The 16,274-nt window shown below is 45.2% G+C and overlaps 1 protein-coding gene across 1 annotated transcript in view; it reads left to right on the top strand.

Annotated features, from left to right (window-relative positions):
- EVA1A (eva-1 homolog A, regulator of programmed cell death) overlaps positions 1 to 15,837 on the top strand; it is a 290,618-nt gene extending 274,781 nt beyond the window's left edge. Inside the window, exons 7-8 of the mRNA XM_075923396.1 lie at positions 683 to 853; positions 14,398 to 15,837. Coding sequence (XP_075779511.1) covers positions 683 to 853; positions 14,398 to 14,768 — 542 coding nt within the window. The 3' untranslated portion in view covers positions 14,769 to 15,837. The remainder of the gene's footprint in view (positions 1 to 682; positions 854 to 14,397) is intronic.
- Positions 15,838 to 16,274: the final 437 nt, after the last annotated feature.

Here is a 16,274-nt window from a genome sequence, read left to right as displayed (position 1 = left end):
GCCTGTTCTTAGTGGTGATCAGATAAGGTCTGAAAGGGTCTCTTTCAGACTCCTGAAATTAGCTGCCTTCCCAGCTCCAGTCTTCAAATAAAATCAAATCATTAACTCATGTTCCCTCACCTCTCTGAAGGGAAAATGATGTCTCCCGGAAACACCACAAGAGTGTGCTTCTGAAGGAAGTTGTAAACGCAGGCAAAGATCCGCCCTTCCCTTCATAAGGCTGGAGGGAACGCTGTGCTGCTTGCCAGGTGTGGATCATTGCAGTATTGCTATGAGATGCAAGTGTAGTCTTACCAACTCTGTCTGTGTCTTCTCAGCCTGTGTGCTGAGTTATTACGTGTTTAACAGAGCTCAGCATTGATAACCACTCTTCCATTATCCAAAAAAGAAAAGCAAGCTGATTATGTATTTGCTCTTCTGCATCAGGGTGTGTCTTAAGAAGGGGTGTGTGAAAGAGAACGATATGGGGAGAGGAGAAGCTGCTGGGTAGCCAGCATGGAAACTGCCTTGAATCCATCGTAGCCGCGCAGCTGGAGCTAACCGAGAAAGTCCAGCTGCCCAACTGGGATCGATTTGGGTGGTGTTTCCAGTGATTGGCTCCAGATTTTTGAATGTAGAGAATTCACTTGCTTTAGGGCAAGGCGCTGCTGGAACTGATGTGCTTGTTTCCTCACTCAAACAGAGAAGAAGAAAGAGAGGGCTGCTACCTTTTACCCACTAGGCAACACCGCCTTGCTGCTTCCTGTGGATGAGACTCAGTGGCTAGTGGCTAACAGCAGCATGGAGCCTGTAAGTGTTAGCACAGAGATGGCCTTGCTCAGCAACATCCTAGCAGCATATTCCTTCATCACAGGTAAATCACTCACCTGCTTCTTCTCTGGACTTCTCTGATGTCTTTTAAGATGTTCTGCGGGGCTGCACCAGCGTAACTGAGGGCAGAATCTGTCTCTTTGTATTTCTCCCAGAGCTTCATTTTCCCATTTGTCTCTCAGCAGCTTTTCCCTTGAAAGACTTGAGCGGCATAGCTCTAGAGAAGGGCTGACTGTATATAACAGGCTGTATTGTGCTCTGCCGTCACTTGGACTTGCTCTCATCCGAAGTTAAATACAATGTAATCTTAGATGTGGTATTATTTTTAATGTGCCTTTTTTCTTGAGATCAAAGGCTGGCTCATTAAAAGGCAAGCTTGTGGTCCTGTAATTTGGAAAATAAGTGGCACTTAGATCATTACCCTGCTTAAGAGAATTTGGCTTCTCTTCAGTGGAAGTGTGAAGATGGAGTTATGGCTTAGTGTAATTATATATTTAAATCTAATTTAGGGAAAGCTTTCCTCTGATCACAGCTTAGCTTTCATCCACATATTTTTTTGTTATGTATCTTTCATGTAACACAGGAGCTTTCCTCCATTTATATTTATTTTACAGTCACTCTCCCCATGAAGATCATCAGCCCAAATGAGTGCTTGAGGGCAGCCAGGATGGGGGCCCCCAATATAGAATCAGAGGCACAGTTGCACACGCTTCCATTTGTATTAGTGAGAGCAGCGCTGGTTGGTGCTACTCACAAAGTGGGTGGATCTAGCCAAACAAAGTGTGGGGTCAGGCTAGCTAGGAGTTGTGTTGATTTACCACATTCCTCAGTCTGACTTCTGATGACGGGGTCGGTGTTTGCCTCTGTAATTACCATTGGCATTGCAAAACTACTGTCCGCGGACTTGAGCCCCCTTTCCCTTGTGTAACAGAGACAGTGTTTGCATTTGCTGGCCTAGCGTTGCACATGGTGAATAAACCCACTGACAGTACTGAGGCTAAGCCAAGGAAAGCGCAATGTTCAGTCTGGCAGAACCAGCACCTACATGATTAAAATGCAAACAGTGTTGAACTTTCTTTTTTCACTTCACTCAGCTTCAGTCACTTTTATTTCCCCTCGGCAACACACTCTGGTTCTCATGCCCTTGCACAAGGCTGTTGTGTTTTGGTCCCCAACACAAAGTCTGGCATTCTAGTTGTGGCAAATATACATATATTCAGGAGAATGTTTCTGTGTTGAGTTCCTTTTGTAGCACTTTTTAAAAAAGCAACCCTGCTGTTAAGTGCAAGGTTCTGCCATCCTACCCATCTGATGGCAGTAGCAGGGCCTGACATTCCAGGATCCCTTTGAAAGCAGAGATTCTTAATGTAGAAATAAATGTCCTTCATAATTTAAGATTGAATATTATATGGTTCATAGATATGGACTCCTGTACCAGAAGATTTCAAAGAGCTGTAAATGCATCGTCTGTCTAATCTGTCTCTCTAGCTGTTCATCCAATCTATCCCCACTGGAGTGCTACACAGATTAGCAAACTGTTTTAATCTTTCTGCTAATATGGATTAAATCATAGAATCATAGGGTTTGAAGAGACCTCAGGAGGTCATCAAGTCCAACTCCCCTGTTAAAAGCCAATCCCAACTAAATCATCTCAGCCAGGGCTTTGTCAAGCCGGGACTTAAAAACCTCTAGGAATGGAAATTCCACTACTGCCCTTGGTAAACTATTCCAGTGCTTCACCACCCTCTTAGTGAAATAGTTTTCCCTAATACTCAACCTAAACCTCCCTCACTTCAACTTGAGACCACTGCGCCTCATTCTGTCATCTGTCACTACTGAGAACAGCCTCTCTCCATCCTCTATGGAACATCCCTCTAGGCAGTTGAAGGCTGCTATCAATACAGTTTATCAGGGCAAATAGAAATATAATGGAAACATAATAAAGATTGCAGAGGATAACTGTGTTAGCCTGTTTCAGCAAAAACAATGAGGAATCTGGTGACACCTTAAAGATTAACAGATTTAAGCTTTCATGGGCTGAAGTCCACTTTGTGAGCTGCATGAAGTCTAATAATAATAATAATAATTAATAATAATAAATAATGGTTTATATTTCTATAGCACCTTCCTTTAAAAGGCCTGAAAGCATTTTACACGCATTTATGAATTGTCAATAGAAATGCACTTAAACCATAAACTTTAACCCTGAATTGGAATCCTTCTTCCACCAGCCACCCTCTCCTCCCCTCCCATTTCTGGCATTTTTGGATTTGGAGTATAGTTGATTATGAGAGAAGTCAGACATAAAATTGGGTCTGAGCTCTAAAGTGTGCTAAACTTTACAGCTCAAATCTGGGAATTTGGCCTGGTGACACCTCTAATCCTCACAACTTCCCTGTAAAGCAGGTTATTATCAATATTGTCATTTTATAGTTGGAGAAAAGTTAAAGTGACTCATGCAAGTGTAACCCACACACTGGCTGGGTGGCAATCTAGTGGCAATTAGACCACTAACAGAGAGAATGAGTGTGTTCTATAGCCTTAGCTAATAGTCAGCTAGCTTTTAGCTCAGGCACTAAGCTCTGGAGGTCCCAGGTTTAGTTCCACTTATTGGTGTTACACAAGGACACGAGGCAGGGAAAACTGGGATTAGCATCCAGGTTTTTTGACCAAAAGTACCATGGATTATGTTTCCTTTTTCCACACTGGAACTCTGGCCTATGTTTTTCTTGTAGGACAAAATTTCTTTTGAGCTGGGATTCTGCTAGATTTAGGGCTGTTCTGTGCTGGTGAACTCATTAAGATAGCAGCGAAGCTACAAGCCCTATAGGCTTAATTATTTTAAAAATCATTCTCTTTTGGGGACCTGTTCACAAAGTGACGTGCACCCTCAGTTCCCACTTAAGTCTGTGGGAGTTATGGGCCCTTCATGTTTCATAGCACCAGGGAATTGTCCATGCTGCTACATCCCTGTAACTTGTGCCTCCAAGCAGCAGACAAAAACAGGGGTAACGCATCATTTCCTGACTGCAGCTGCCTCCGTCTTGTCTTAAGGAAAGCCATTTGGAACCTGGCTATACTGACCAGCAGAAGCATTTCCAGAACAAATCTGTAGGATACAGGTGGGCAGCTGCAGACCAAAACAGCAAACACTTGCCTTTAGCCCCTGCTAGCACTGAGTTGTGCAGCAGTTGGGGAAGTTACAGGCAAATACAAAGAGATATGTCCTGGCCACCTTCGGTACCTCTTTAGTTGAAGTCGACCTATAAAGAGGCAATGTTCTGATTAATGGCAAAGGAGTGCAAAAAGCCAGGATACCACGTCACACACTCACTTGTGGGAGTGTTTGCTTTCTTTTATCAGTCTTCTCATGGCACACTGAGCGATAAGTCAGGGTCCTTTGGCATTCCAGCTACAAAAGCATTCGTGTTTGTTTCAAGCAGCCCCACGGAGCTTTTACAGTAATATTTCTATAGAAATTTGCAAAGCAAATAGAAACAAGATCAGTAGCTGGTGATTCTACTATTTAGCTGGTAAACTTGTCAGATTTAGGCCTCAGTGCTCAACTTTAAAAATGAGTATGCATGCAATTTTACAGCACGTGTGTTGTACCAAATAAAAGCAAGCAGGATCTTATGAGGGGGATAAGGCAAAAAGCCACATTTATTGTAAAGATAATAATAAAAAATAAAGAAAAGATAGAAGCAAACAACGTTGTTTAACTACTTATTCCTAACACTACTTAACCCTTATACACTTGTGTATATATATATATATACACACACATACACACACATATATATATATATATATATATATATACATATACATATATATAACCATTCATTCATATATCCATTCATTCAAGTTCTGTGTATAGTTACCAGCCTGGAAGTTGCTTGTGACAGGATACTGGCCAGGTACTCTGTACACAAGTGATGGTGGTGGGGAGCGAAGTCCTGATCAGATGCGCATCTGAAGCTCCTGGTGAGCTGGCAGCAGAACCTTGGACTCTGATTCCATAGTTTTTTAGTCCAGTTCTTATAGGAATTTTTTCCTATGCCAGTCTATGGAAATTGCTGTATCATGCTGATGTCTCCAGGGTGGCTGCCAGGTGCTCATCAGTGATCTCATCGGGTGGACCTCCAGTTTCTCCACTTGACACCTTTTGGTTGCACTGGCACCTGACGCCTTCTTCAGCCCTTTGTTGCTGTATTCTCAGGCTGGCACCTCTCAGAGCCATTCATTCATCATCCAAGCACTCTCTCATACATTCATACAGTATTTTGTATAATAATAAAAGTTGTAGTTACAGAAAGTTTCTGGGTGGTATTGCTTAAAACATTCTCTGACTGCTAAGTAAAGTTAACAATGCCCTTAGACAATTACAGGGCTTGGCTCCCATAGCAGAGTTAGTGGCTTGACAATGCATTGTTACAATGTATCTCTGCAATGTCAATTTCAAGCAGCCCCTTGCACAAGCTTGCCCATGCCCTGGAGCACAGAGGGGGGGGGGGGGGGGCTGTTTCTGGCTACATAGGATTATATTCTTAACAGTTAGGATTATATTTTTAACAGTTCTAAGTTACATGACCTAATATATTATATTCTAAAGGGGCAATAATAATCATAAATCTAAACATTTAACAATCTTAACAAATAATAATAATAATAAGAAGAATCCTAATAAATCTAAACACTTTAAGTTGTGGGGAACAAATTATGGGGAGTCACTTCCATTTGGGGGAATCACATTTTTAATACATTGATATATTATCCCTACACGTGTGTCTGCATTCTTAGTTACATGATGTCTGTAGCTGCAGACTACAGAATTGATATTTATTATAGGTCTGATCCAGAGCCCATTGCTGGCTACAGTAGGCTTTGGATCTTTAATTGTGACCAAGAGGATAGCAACAAACCTGAAATCATCCCTCTCTGTATAGTACTTACCCGATTCTTGTCACATTAGTACCTGAGTGCGTCCGTTCTGGCCTAGAGGTGGGACTTGCCTGTAAATCAGGGTAGCAGTACTTTAGCAGCAGGGATGGTGCCTTTATTTAACCTGTGATAGTTCTGTGGGAAAGGTACTTTGATTTCCAGTATTTTTGCAGAAAATCTCTTTAATAATGTGTGTGGGGGTGGGGGGACCATAACTCCCCCATAAACAGTGACATGCTGCTAATGTAGTTACAAGTAGCATCCCAAAACCAATCCTGGGGAGTCAGACCAACTTCCCTGTGAAATTGCTGGTGTTAGACGTTTGACAAGGGGCTCTCTTGGCATCCCCTCCATTACATCGCTGCCCTAACATGGCGAGTACAGCTGGCTGCTGGGCCTTAGAAGAGACGGCTAGGCACAGCGCAGCGAGCACCGTTAATGAGGAACTGCTCCCTGCTGAGCTCTCCGAGGGCCTGATGCCATCACGGGAAATCAGATGCAGTACTGCACAAATTAGTGTTTATGTATTAAAACAGCAAGGAGAAAATAGCCATAACAAGCTTGGCCTAGGCCATTTCCTGGGGAATTAATGACCGTCTGGGCTGATGCTCCCAGCTGATCATTAGTCCACAGGAAATAGCCTCAATAATTATGGTTGCTTGGCTTCTTTTTGTAAAAAATGTGTTTCTAATTTTGGCTGGTGAGGAGCCTCTCGAAAACGGTGTGCGTTCCATGCACAGGTTGGGGCTGGGAGAGGGGAGCTACATGCCTTTGGGCTGCATACATTAAAAAAACTGTTTTAGCAGCCTTCAATTCACCACCTTTTCAGCTGTATGCCCAGCCCAGAAAGAGAGGCACCATAAGGAGGGAGAGCTAATCACTGCTAAGGAGTTTGCATGGCATATCAGGAGGGGCCTTGAGGGGAAGAAGGTAACTCTCAGAAGTCATCCGAAACTGAAGGAGGAATCCCGTACACTAGATAATACTGTAAACTTGGCCTTCTTCACGTGAAGGGGGCATCTGGAGCAATCTGCCAAATGAATACGTGCTCTGACTCAGCAAAGTGTCTAAGCATGTGCACAAGGCTCAGTGAAGATAAAAGGGTTTAAACGTGCAAAAAACAAAGAACATGTATAAGCTGTTTGCTGAATCAGGACCTGGGGAGGGCAGCTAGCATGAAGTCTAGGTTGGATACTTGTTTAGAGAAGGCTTGAATAAAGACTATTGATACTCACCCCCTACACACATTCCAGAGGGGAAGGATACTAGCCTGGCAGTCAAGAGATCTGAATTCAGTTCCTGATCTGCTAGTGACTTCCTCCGTGACCTTGGGCAAGTCACCTAGGCCCGAATGCATAAAAGGAATGAGCTGCCTACATGCCATTTTTGGCATTTCTGCAATGCACAATACTCCTGCTGAACCCTGCTTAAGTTGTTAGGATAGACATTCCCTGGACATTTATGTTTTTTGCCTTTGGGCACGTGTCTTGTAGCCTCTTGCCAGGCATCTGGGCACCTCTTTGCTGTCTAAGCTGCAGATGAATTCACAAACTGGGGAAGGCAGGCATTCGTCCAAACTGGTAGGGGTGCTAGTGGCTGCCTAGTGGATCCGGTCCCATGCAAAATCTGGGTTGGATGTTGCCAACCTTTTTTATATATTTTCGTCCCATGGTTAGAGCACTTGATTGGAATGTGGGAGACCCTGCTTCAATTCCTCTCCCCCTCCGGTTGCCAAAAGGGGAGAAGGGATCCGAACAGACGGTTCCACCACTCACCGGCGTGCATGTCCAAATGCAGATCAGCAGGACAGCCCGTGTTAATTCTCCATTAGTCTCTCCTGCTGAAGCTGGTTCACTGTGGGTCCATAATGAAATCTGTTGACCTAAGAGGATTAGGTCCTAGGTGGGTACCTCATTTTTGTGTACGTGTTCAATGGCCCATAAGTATTAATCCACAGTGGAATAGGAATAAGAATTTAGGTGCTTAAATCCTTTTAAAGTGAGGAGTCCTGTGGCACCTTATAGACTAACTGAAGTGTAAGAGCATAAGCTTTTGTGGGCAAAGACCCACTTCGTCAGATGCATGTAGTGGAAATTTCCAGAGGCAGGTATAAATATGCAGGCCAGGATCAGGCTGGAGATGACGAGGTGGATCCAATCAAGGAGGATGAGGCCCACTTCTAGCAGCTGATCTGGAGGTGTGAAATCCTTTTGTGCATTCAGGACCCACTGTCTCAGTTCCTCAGCTGTCCAATAGGATAATAGCACTTTCCTACCTCATAGGGGTATTGTGAGGCTAAATATATTAAAGATTTTGAAGTGCTCAATTACATCAGTAACGGGGCCTGAGAGCCAGAAATAGATTGCAATGAGAACCGTTGAGTCCATTTCATTTAATTTTTCACTGGGTTTTAGCGTATATGCTGGACCATCCAGGAGACAGAAATCTGCTATTTAGCCACATAGTGGTTACAGCACTATCAAGAACTGTGCAAATTTCCCCAGACTGTCTTGTCAGCAGGCCTCAGCTCTGCCCCCAAAGTACTGGGGTGGGGAGCTTATGGGTGGTATCAGTATGCAAATCCCCATCTCTGAAGTCACGACTACACTTGCAGGGCAAAAGTCGAATTAAGATACACAACTTCAGCTGCGTCAGTTGCATAGTTGAAGTTGAAATAACGTAATTTGGCTTTTGGCGCTGTCTACACAACAGGAAGTCAAAGGAAGAGCACTCTTCCTTTGACTTCCCTTACTCCTCGTGAAACGAGGGTTACAGAAGTCGAAGTAAGAAGTCCTCCAGCTTGACATTATTTCGAAATAAAGGCTTGCTATGTAGAGGCGCATTTTCTGTTTTGAAATTACATCAGTTATTCCGAAATAACGCGGCTGTGTAGACATACCGGCTACGTCTACACTGGCCCCTTTTCCGGAAGGGGCATGTAAATTTCATGAGTCGTAGTAGGGAAATGCGCGGGGGATTTAAATATCCCCCGCGGCATTTAAATAAAAATGTCCGCCGCTTTTTTCCGGCTTTTAAAAAAGCCGGAAAAGAGCGTCTACACTGGCCCCGATCCTCCGGAAAAAGTGCCCTTTTCTGGAGGATCTTATTCCTACTTCAAAGGGCACTTTTTCCGGAGGATCGGGGCCAGTGTAGACGCTCTTTTCCGGCTTTTTTAAAAGCCGGAAAAAAGCGGCGGACATTTTTATTTAAATACCACGGGGGATATTTAAATCCCCCACGCATTTCCCTACGACGACTCATGAAATTTACATGCCCCTTCCGGAAAAGGGGCCAGTGTAGACGAGCCCACCTTGAATGGCCTCGTTATACTGCGCTAATACCCAGCATAGACAACGCTGTGTTGAGGGGTGGGCTTCTCTCATCAGCATAACAGCCACCTCTTGGGAAGGTGGGGTAGCTGTGCTGATGGAGAAGCAATTCTATCAGCGTAGGTAGCATCTTCATGAAGCGCGACAGTGGCTCAGCTGCGTCACTGCAGCGCTGCCAGTGTAGACAAGCTCAGGGTCCTTTGAGGCCTGGCTCCTCACAGGTCTTCAGAAGCCTAACTGCCACTGAAACCTCTTGGAGCTCAGCGGCTGAATACCAAGTGAGGTGCTGGGTCTCAGGCGCTTTAGAACTGTTTCCTGAGCTAACGCGATCCGTGTAGCCTGGCGACAGACATACCAGTGAGTGCCCAGTCTGAGATTGTGCCGTGTGATCTGCCCACTTGGAATCTGGACTGACAATCCCAAATCCTATCACTACAGAGCCGCCCGATGCCCATCGCACTCAGGCATTCTGAACCTGAACTGTGCAGTGACCTTCTCCTGGCCCCATCTGCTTCCTGCCCTTCCTGTCTGCCTCTTCAGACATTCCCCTTTCTTTTGCCTATTGTAGCGGGTGCCCTTAAAGAGACAATTCCCCCTTTCTTCCAGCCAGCCAATCAGAAGACCTCTCCCCAACACTGATAGTTATGGTGAGAACATTTATTTGTAAAGGCACAGAGTTTTAAGTCCATCCCCCTCACCACACCACAGTGCTCTGAGAAAAGCCTCTTTACATCTAACAGATTGCAAGTGCACAGTGCAGGCAAGGCCGTTCTCAGGGCAACAGCCGGGATTTTGTATTCAATCAGAGGAATGCAGCTTGATGACAGACCACAACATATGGCCCTCAGTTAAGATGGTCCATCAGGACTGAGCCATATAGTTTGGTTTGTAAAGCAAGATACGCACTTGTAATGCTCTGGATAGTGCAGTTTCCTATTAATTATGATTTTATTAGAAGTTACAAGTTCACTTTTCTTACATTTTAAGAATTAGCCCATGGACTGTATCTGGCTCGTTTAAGTTTCATGTGTCATAAGGCAAGGATAATTGGCCAAACTCACTTGTGTGGGTGAGTGGGCGTGTAGATGGCGTGTAGATATGTGCATGTGAGTATACACATGTACACTTTTTGTCAGAAGGGCAGGCTTTTTGTTCTATGTTTGTGCAGTACCTAACACAGTGGATCCTGGTTCATGACAGGTATGCCTCCTAAGAGTTACCACCATGCTAATAATAATATTTTCAAAAATGACTAGTAATTTGGCATGCTTTCATGTTTGTTCGTGAAACTTGAAATGCCCTAAAAGTGGTTTGCTTTCCAGAAATGCTTAAAGTTCACACTTGGAAAGTTAGGCTCCCTCTTAAGCTATCTTAGGTTCACCACCAAAAAAATGCCCCCCCCCCCCTCAAATTATTAGTCACAGTTCAAAATTCAAAATCTTGTCCATCAGTGAGTTAGCTGTTCTAGAACAGAAAATGCCCCTTTGCTGTGCTTTGGGAGCATGGTTGCTATGTGACTGGACTGTCTATATAAACTGATAAATGCCAGATCTGGAGTTGAATGCAGGGTTACAGTTCAATCAAAGAGGCCAGCTCGTGTCTTAAATGCTGATGGCATAACTATGCCAGAAGAGCCCAATGATTCAATTACTACCCTGGTACTGAATGAAGGACTGTCTGTTTAGAGTTGTGTGTAGTGTATGAAAAAAAATACACTGGGTGGGCTGGAGCTGTTCACATGGGGATGTTCAAGTCAATGGGAGTTAAGCACTCAACTCCCTTAGGCCCCTTTGAAAATCCCTGCCCTAAGGAATCACCAATGCAATCTTATGTTCAATACAGGCTTGTACTTGTTATTTATTTGTGCAGTGCCATGAGCAAGGTCAGGTGTTTTTTAGGTAAGGATGAAAATAAAGTTTACAGTCCTGGCTGCATTCAAGTCAATGGCAATTTTACTAGGATTTCGCCCAAGATCTCTGCTCCAAAGAGCAATCTAATTAGAGACCTTACAAACAAAGCAGGAGGCTAGAGCAGCATCAGATAGCAGTGCAATTGAATGGTGAGGCTTGGCACCCATTTTGTCAGTCCGGTGGATTTGATATGCAGCGCTGAAAGAGCTTTTGTTTCATGTACCCGTTTCAGCAGGTTAGAATCCCAGAGGGCAGTGGGGTTCATCAGCCTCCTTAGAGAAATGTGGTGTTAAGAAAGGGCTTGAACAAGGAGAGAGTGGAAACAGGATGGACTAGACCAAGTACGGGCACCCAGATGTATGGTGCAGCATGAAAGTAGACCCAGAGATAGGGAAGGACGAGGCACAAAGTGGGCACTTAATCTGGTAGCTGGTGCAGAGTGAAGGGGGAAATGGGGTGAATAGATGCAGAGGAGTGGTCACTCAGTGCATAGGGCCCTGTAGAGAAAGATGAGGAGTTCAAACGGGATCCAAACTGGGGGTGTGAAGGGTTAACTGCTAAGCATCACTCTCAACAGCTTAGGGTTAGGGTTAGGGTTGGGTGATGCTTACTAGTTGATAGGTGATGCTTACCGGTTCTGGTTAACCATTAACCAGTGGGGGCTGGAGCAGCTCCTCACTTGCCACAGAAAGGGGGCTGTTCCATCCTCGCGGGGGACCCACTGTGAAGAGGGGCTGCTCTGGTCGTCTGGAGCAGCCCCTGCCTGCAGTGTGCCCAGGTCTACTCTGGATGACTGGAGCAGCCCCTGCCTGTGATGCACCCGGACCTGCCGCGGACAGGGCCAGGGTAGAGTAGCCCGTGCCTGCACCCGGGGGATGGCTCTGCTGGGCTGGAGCAGCCCTCCTGCCCATGCCCCCTGTAATCGGTTAACTGGTTAAACATCATGGGTACATCCACACAGCAACATTATTTAATAACTTAGTCCGTGTCTACACAGGAGGCAGTCTTATCGAGATAATGTCCAAATACTGTCAAGCTGGAGGACTTCTTACTCTGACTCCCATAACTCTCATTGTACGAGGAGTAAGGGAAGTGGGAAGAAGAGTGCTCTATTTTGAAATAAGTACTGAGTAGAAGCTCCCAATTTCGAAATAAGCTATTTTGAAATAGTGCAGTTGACATAGCTCAATTTGTGTAGCTTTTTTTGAGTTAAGCCCTGCTGTGTAGACACACTCCGGCTGTGTCTACACTGGGCCACTTATTCCGGAAAATCAGCCGCTTTTCCAGAATAAGCTGCGAGCTGTCTACACTGGCCCTTGAATTTCCGGAAAAGCAACGATGCTCACTGTACAAAATCAGCCGCTATTCCAGAAAAACTATTCTGCTCCCGCTCGGGCATAAATCCTTCTTCCGGAACACTGTTCCGGAAAAGGGCCAGTGTAGACAGCCCAGTAGTCTTTTCCGGAAAAGCGCGTCTACATTGGCCACAGATGCTTTTCCGGAAAAAGGGCTTTTCCGGAAAAGCAGCCTGCCAATGTAGACGCTCCCTTTCCGGAAAAACTGAAAACGGAATAGTATTCCGTTTTAAGCAGTTTCGGAAATTCATGCCAGTGTAGACACAACCCCCATGTTTAACATATTGACCAATTAAATGGGATGTTACATCCCTAATCCAAACAACAAGAGGCACATCCTTCCTGTCCAGAATTCTTCCCCCTCATGCTTGCTGTAGCTGTGCCATGAGCATTGTCAGGTATCGACCTTTGCAGTGACCTTTTCCCTCATTCAAACCCCGAGTCAGGGTCCACTGCTGGGGAGCAGTTAAAATATACTCTTTTGTTTACCTTGTGATCCCATGTTCCAAGGGAGTGTTAGAGGCAATGGGTTTGAGATTATTATGTTGAGATCAAGTCTGACATCTGGTGTATTATTTTAATTTACACGTGAGTCATTCCCTTTCCCAATACGTTTTGGGATGGACTCAGACAAATATTCAGCCCTAATTCAAGTCAGAGCCCTTAACATGGGGGGGGGGGGGGGAGACACTCCAAGACACTCCAAGATTTTGGTAAGTGGTCAAGAGCCGCACACTTCCATGATATTAATGGAGGAGGTGCAGGGTCTGGGAGGGGGTTGTGACCTGGAAGAGGTGTGTAGCAGAGGGTGCAAGGTCTGGGAGGAGGCATAGGTGCAGGAGTGGGAGTGCAGAGTGTTTGGGTTTGGGTTATGTGGCATAGAGGAGAAGGAAGAGGCAGAGGATTGAAGGAAGGGAGGGACTGGGGTGCCAGAGGCAGGCTCTGGCTAGAAGGTGCTTATCTGGGTGACTCCCAGCCAGCAGCCCAACTGATTTCTCAGCCAAGCTCACTGTCTTCCATGGCTATGCAGGCCACTCAGAGCAATGGCTGCAGTGGCCATGTGTGCTAAGTGCTGGGAGCTGGGGGGAAGGGTACTTCATGCAAAACCTTTTCCCCCCACTTCCCTGGGCTTGTAACATTCAGAGATGCACACGTGGCCCAGCAGACAACTTTTCTGAGCAACCTGTGGAGGCAGGGCAGGCAGGGAGCCTGGCTGAGACTCCCACTGGCCAGCAGGCTGGACACAATGGCTTGGTGGATTGGATCTGGCCTCTGTGGTTTGTATTTTGCCTGCCCCTGCCTGAACAGGATTGAATTTGGCTCCAGGTATTTTGCCTAGTTCATCGTCATCCTTTGTTGGATCAACTGCTTTATTGCAAATGGGCCAAAGTGGTTCATAGAAATTGTGTGTAATTATGATGAATCGAATGCATAAGCAAACACAAAAATTAGATGACATTTTAAAATACAGCCCGGTTCCTTCAAAGTTTCATTATGACGTCTCAGAAACATTTTTATGCAGATGCTGACAAGTGAATGCTCTGGCTTCATCTGGTTTGGGGTATCCTCAACAGTGCATTTTGGTGGGGTAGGCAGAAAACCAGCTCGTTTACCTTCAGTAAACAAATGAATAGCTAATAAGTCACTTTCTCGGTACAGGGCTTATCATTTCAGCAGTGCAAAAGTGCACTATAAAGCTTTATAAAGTGCACTTAGTCACTGCTGATTGATGCTTGCTAACGTCACAATCCCACTCCCATGGGCAGTGGAGTTAGCATTGAATCTGGTGGGCTGCTCCTTTAAAATATTGGATGGCTTTAGGACATAATGAGCTCTTGTTAGGTATGCAGAAAATGCCTCAGGAAAATGCCTCAGGGACATGCCTTGTTTGGGATGATACAGGGGAAGCTTCAGGAGTATCATCATGAAACCAGGCGAAGATCTGAATCTCCGAAGAAACTTGGGGCTGTTGGAACTTGTGCCGTGGCTCCGTGGGACTCGCTTGTTCCGTATCTTATCCTCTGAGACTTGTTTCTCTTCTCCTTGCAGAAAATCCGGAGCGTGCTGCGCTGTACTTCGTCTCTGGCGTGTGCATTGGACTCGTCTTGACCCTGTTGGCCTTGGTGCTGAAGGTGTCCTGCCGAACTGACTGCAAACATTCCCCAGGGAAAAAGCCTCCTCGGGAGCCAGAGAGCGACAGCGACAGCAGCGACAGTGACGACGATTCGGACACCACCTCGGACCTGTCGGCCCGCAGGCATCGCAGGTTCGAAAGAACTTTGAACATGAACGTCTTCACCTCCGCTGAGGAGCTGGAGAGGGCGCAGAGGCTAGAAGAGCGGGAGCGCATCATCCGGGAGATATGGATGAATGGACAGCCGGACATCCCAGGGACCAGAAGCCTGAATCGCTACTACTAAAAGTGTTGGGAAATCCCACTGTTCGGTACTGCAGCCTAGGTCTTCCTGGGCCTGCTAAAGAAGAGGGGGAGGAAAGGAGTGTTACATTGGAGTCTCCCCTTTTCCTTTCAGAAGGGCTAAATGGAGCACTGTGTATGGACAGCAATAAAGCTTTCCCCTTCCCTTTTCCCCTGACATATTGCTACCGACACCAGGAAAAACACCCCCCAGTATTTTCTCTTTGGAATCAGTCTGGTTATAGCAGAGGTGGATGCCAGCTTCTCTTCTTGGCGTACAGTGGGTGGGAGGCACACAGTTCAGGCCCTCCCTCTCATTCTGGAAGTTGAACGTGCTACGGTACAAATGCTGCTCTCATGCATGGCTGGGAAACTATCAGTGTTCTGCTTTCCCCAAAGATTTCAGGAGCATCGTATGCAAACGGAGGCTCTGTGTCCATTAGAGGCTAATGTGGGGTGGGAGGGGTGAGAGGCACAAGCTCATGATGCGTGACTGTCTTGTGACTTTGGAAGCCACGAGATTAACCTAGTTAAAAATAATTTTATAAGATGTGGGGATTCTTATACCAAGAAATCATCTTGGTGCTTGGACAGTCAACAGTGTATCTTGTTATTTAAGATGGCGTTTTAATCGTGCTTTTTTGTGGCAGCATTTTTTTTTACTGACACCTCAGGGATAAAATCCTATTTTTTAGTACGTTTCCCCATCTCCTTCCCCACAAACAAACCTGCTACCAACAATGAAATTATGGTATTATAGGAGATGTGTCAGTGATCAGTGAAATGTTAAACAGCCTCAAAGAGGTTGAAAAGGGTTTTGTTTGTTTTGAGTTTATATATATATATATATATATATATTTGAAGAGGCTGCACAGCAATGTGCCTTATTCTTTTTTGTTGTTAAACTACAGTTTTCCATGGATAGTGATGCACAATGTTTTATATATTTTATTAAAAAAAGAAAAAGTTTGTATTTAGCAGAGAAAAATGAGGATGAAATGGAGCAAATTCACCAGCAGGATGGGAAATAAATGCAAAATAAATTCCGCTTCGTTTATATCTATTTTACTTTACATCTTTGCTCTTGGCTGGTGATTCATTGCAGTCAAATACTTAGGAAGTGAAGCAAGCTTTTGTGGCTACTCTGAGCTGAAACAAGTGTCTAAGGGCACGCCTACGTTGCAAAAAAGCGCACATTCTTAACTCAGGTTAGCTAACCCAGGCAAAAATAGTAACTTGGCTTTTAACTTGGGGTTACAATCTGGCCATCAACTTTACGCTGCTAACCCAAGTGAAAAGCCAACTTGCCGAGTCTTTGCTGCTATTTTCTCCCAAAGTAACCAGCCTGCGTTAGGATCATGCCTCTTGGTATTGCAGGGTAGCGGCCACCTCCAGGAGTCTGCAAAAGCTTCTCACACATATACACCCCTGTTATCCCAGTGTGTTCTGGATTTCTTTTACCTCTTCTTCTGAAGCACCAGGATGGCCAGAAATGAAGGTAGGATATCAG

Source organism: Pelodiscus sinensis, chromosome 3 (genome assembly GCF_049634645.1).
Source record: "Pelodiscus sinensis isolate JC-2024 chromosome 3, ASM4963464v1, whole genome shotgun sequence".
Lineage (NCBI taxonomy): Eukaryota > Metazoa > Chordata > Testudines > Trionychidae > Pelodiscus > Pelodiscus sinensis.
This window is presented reverse-complemented; position numbering and strand designations above follow the sequence as displayed.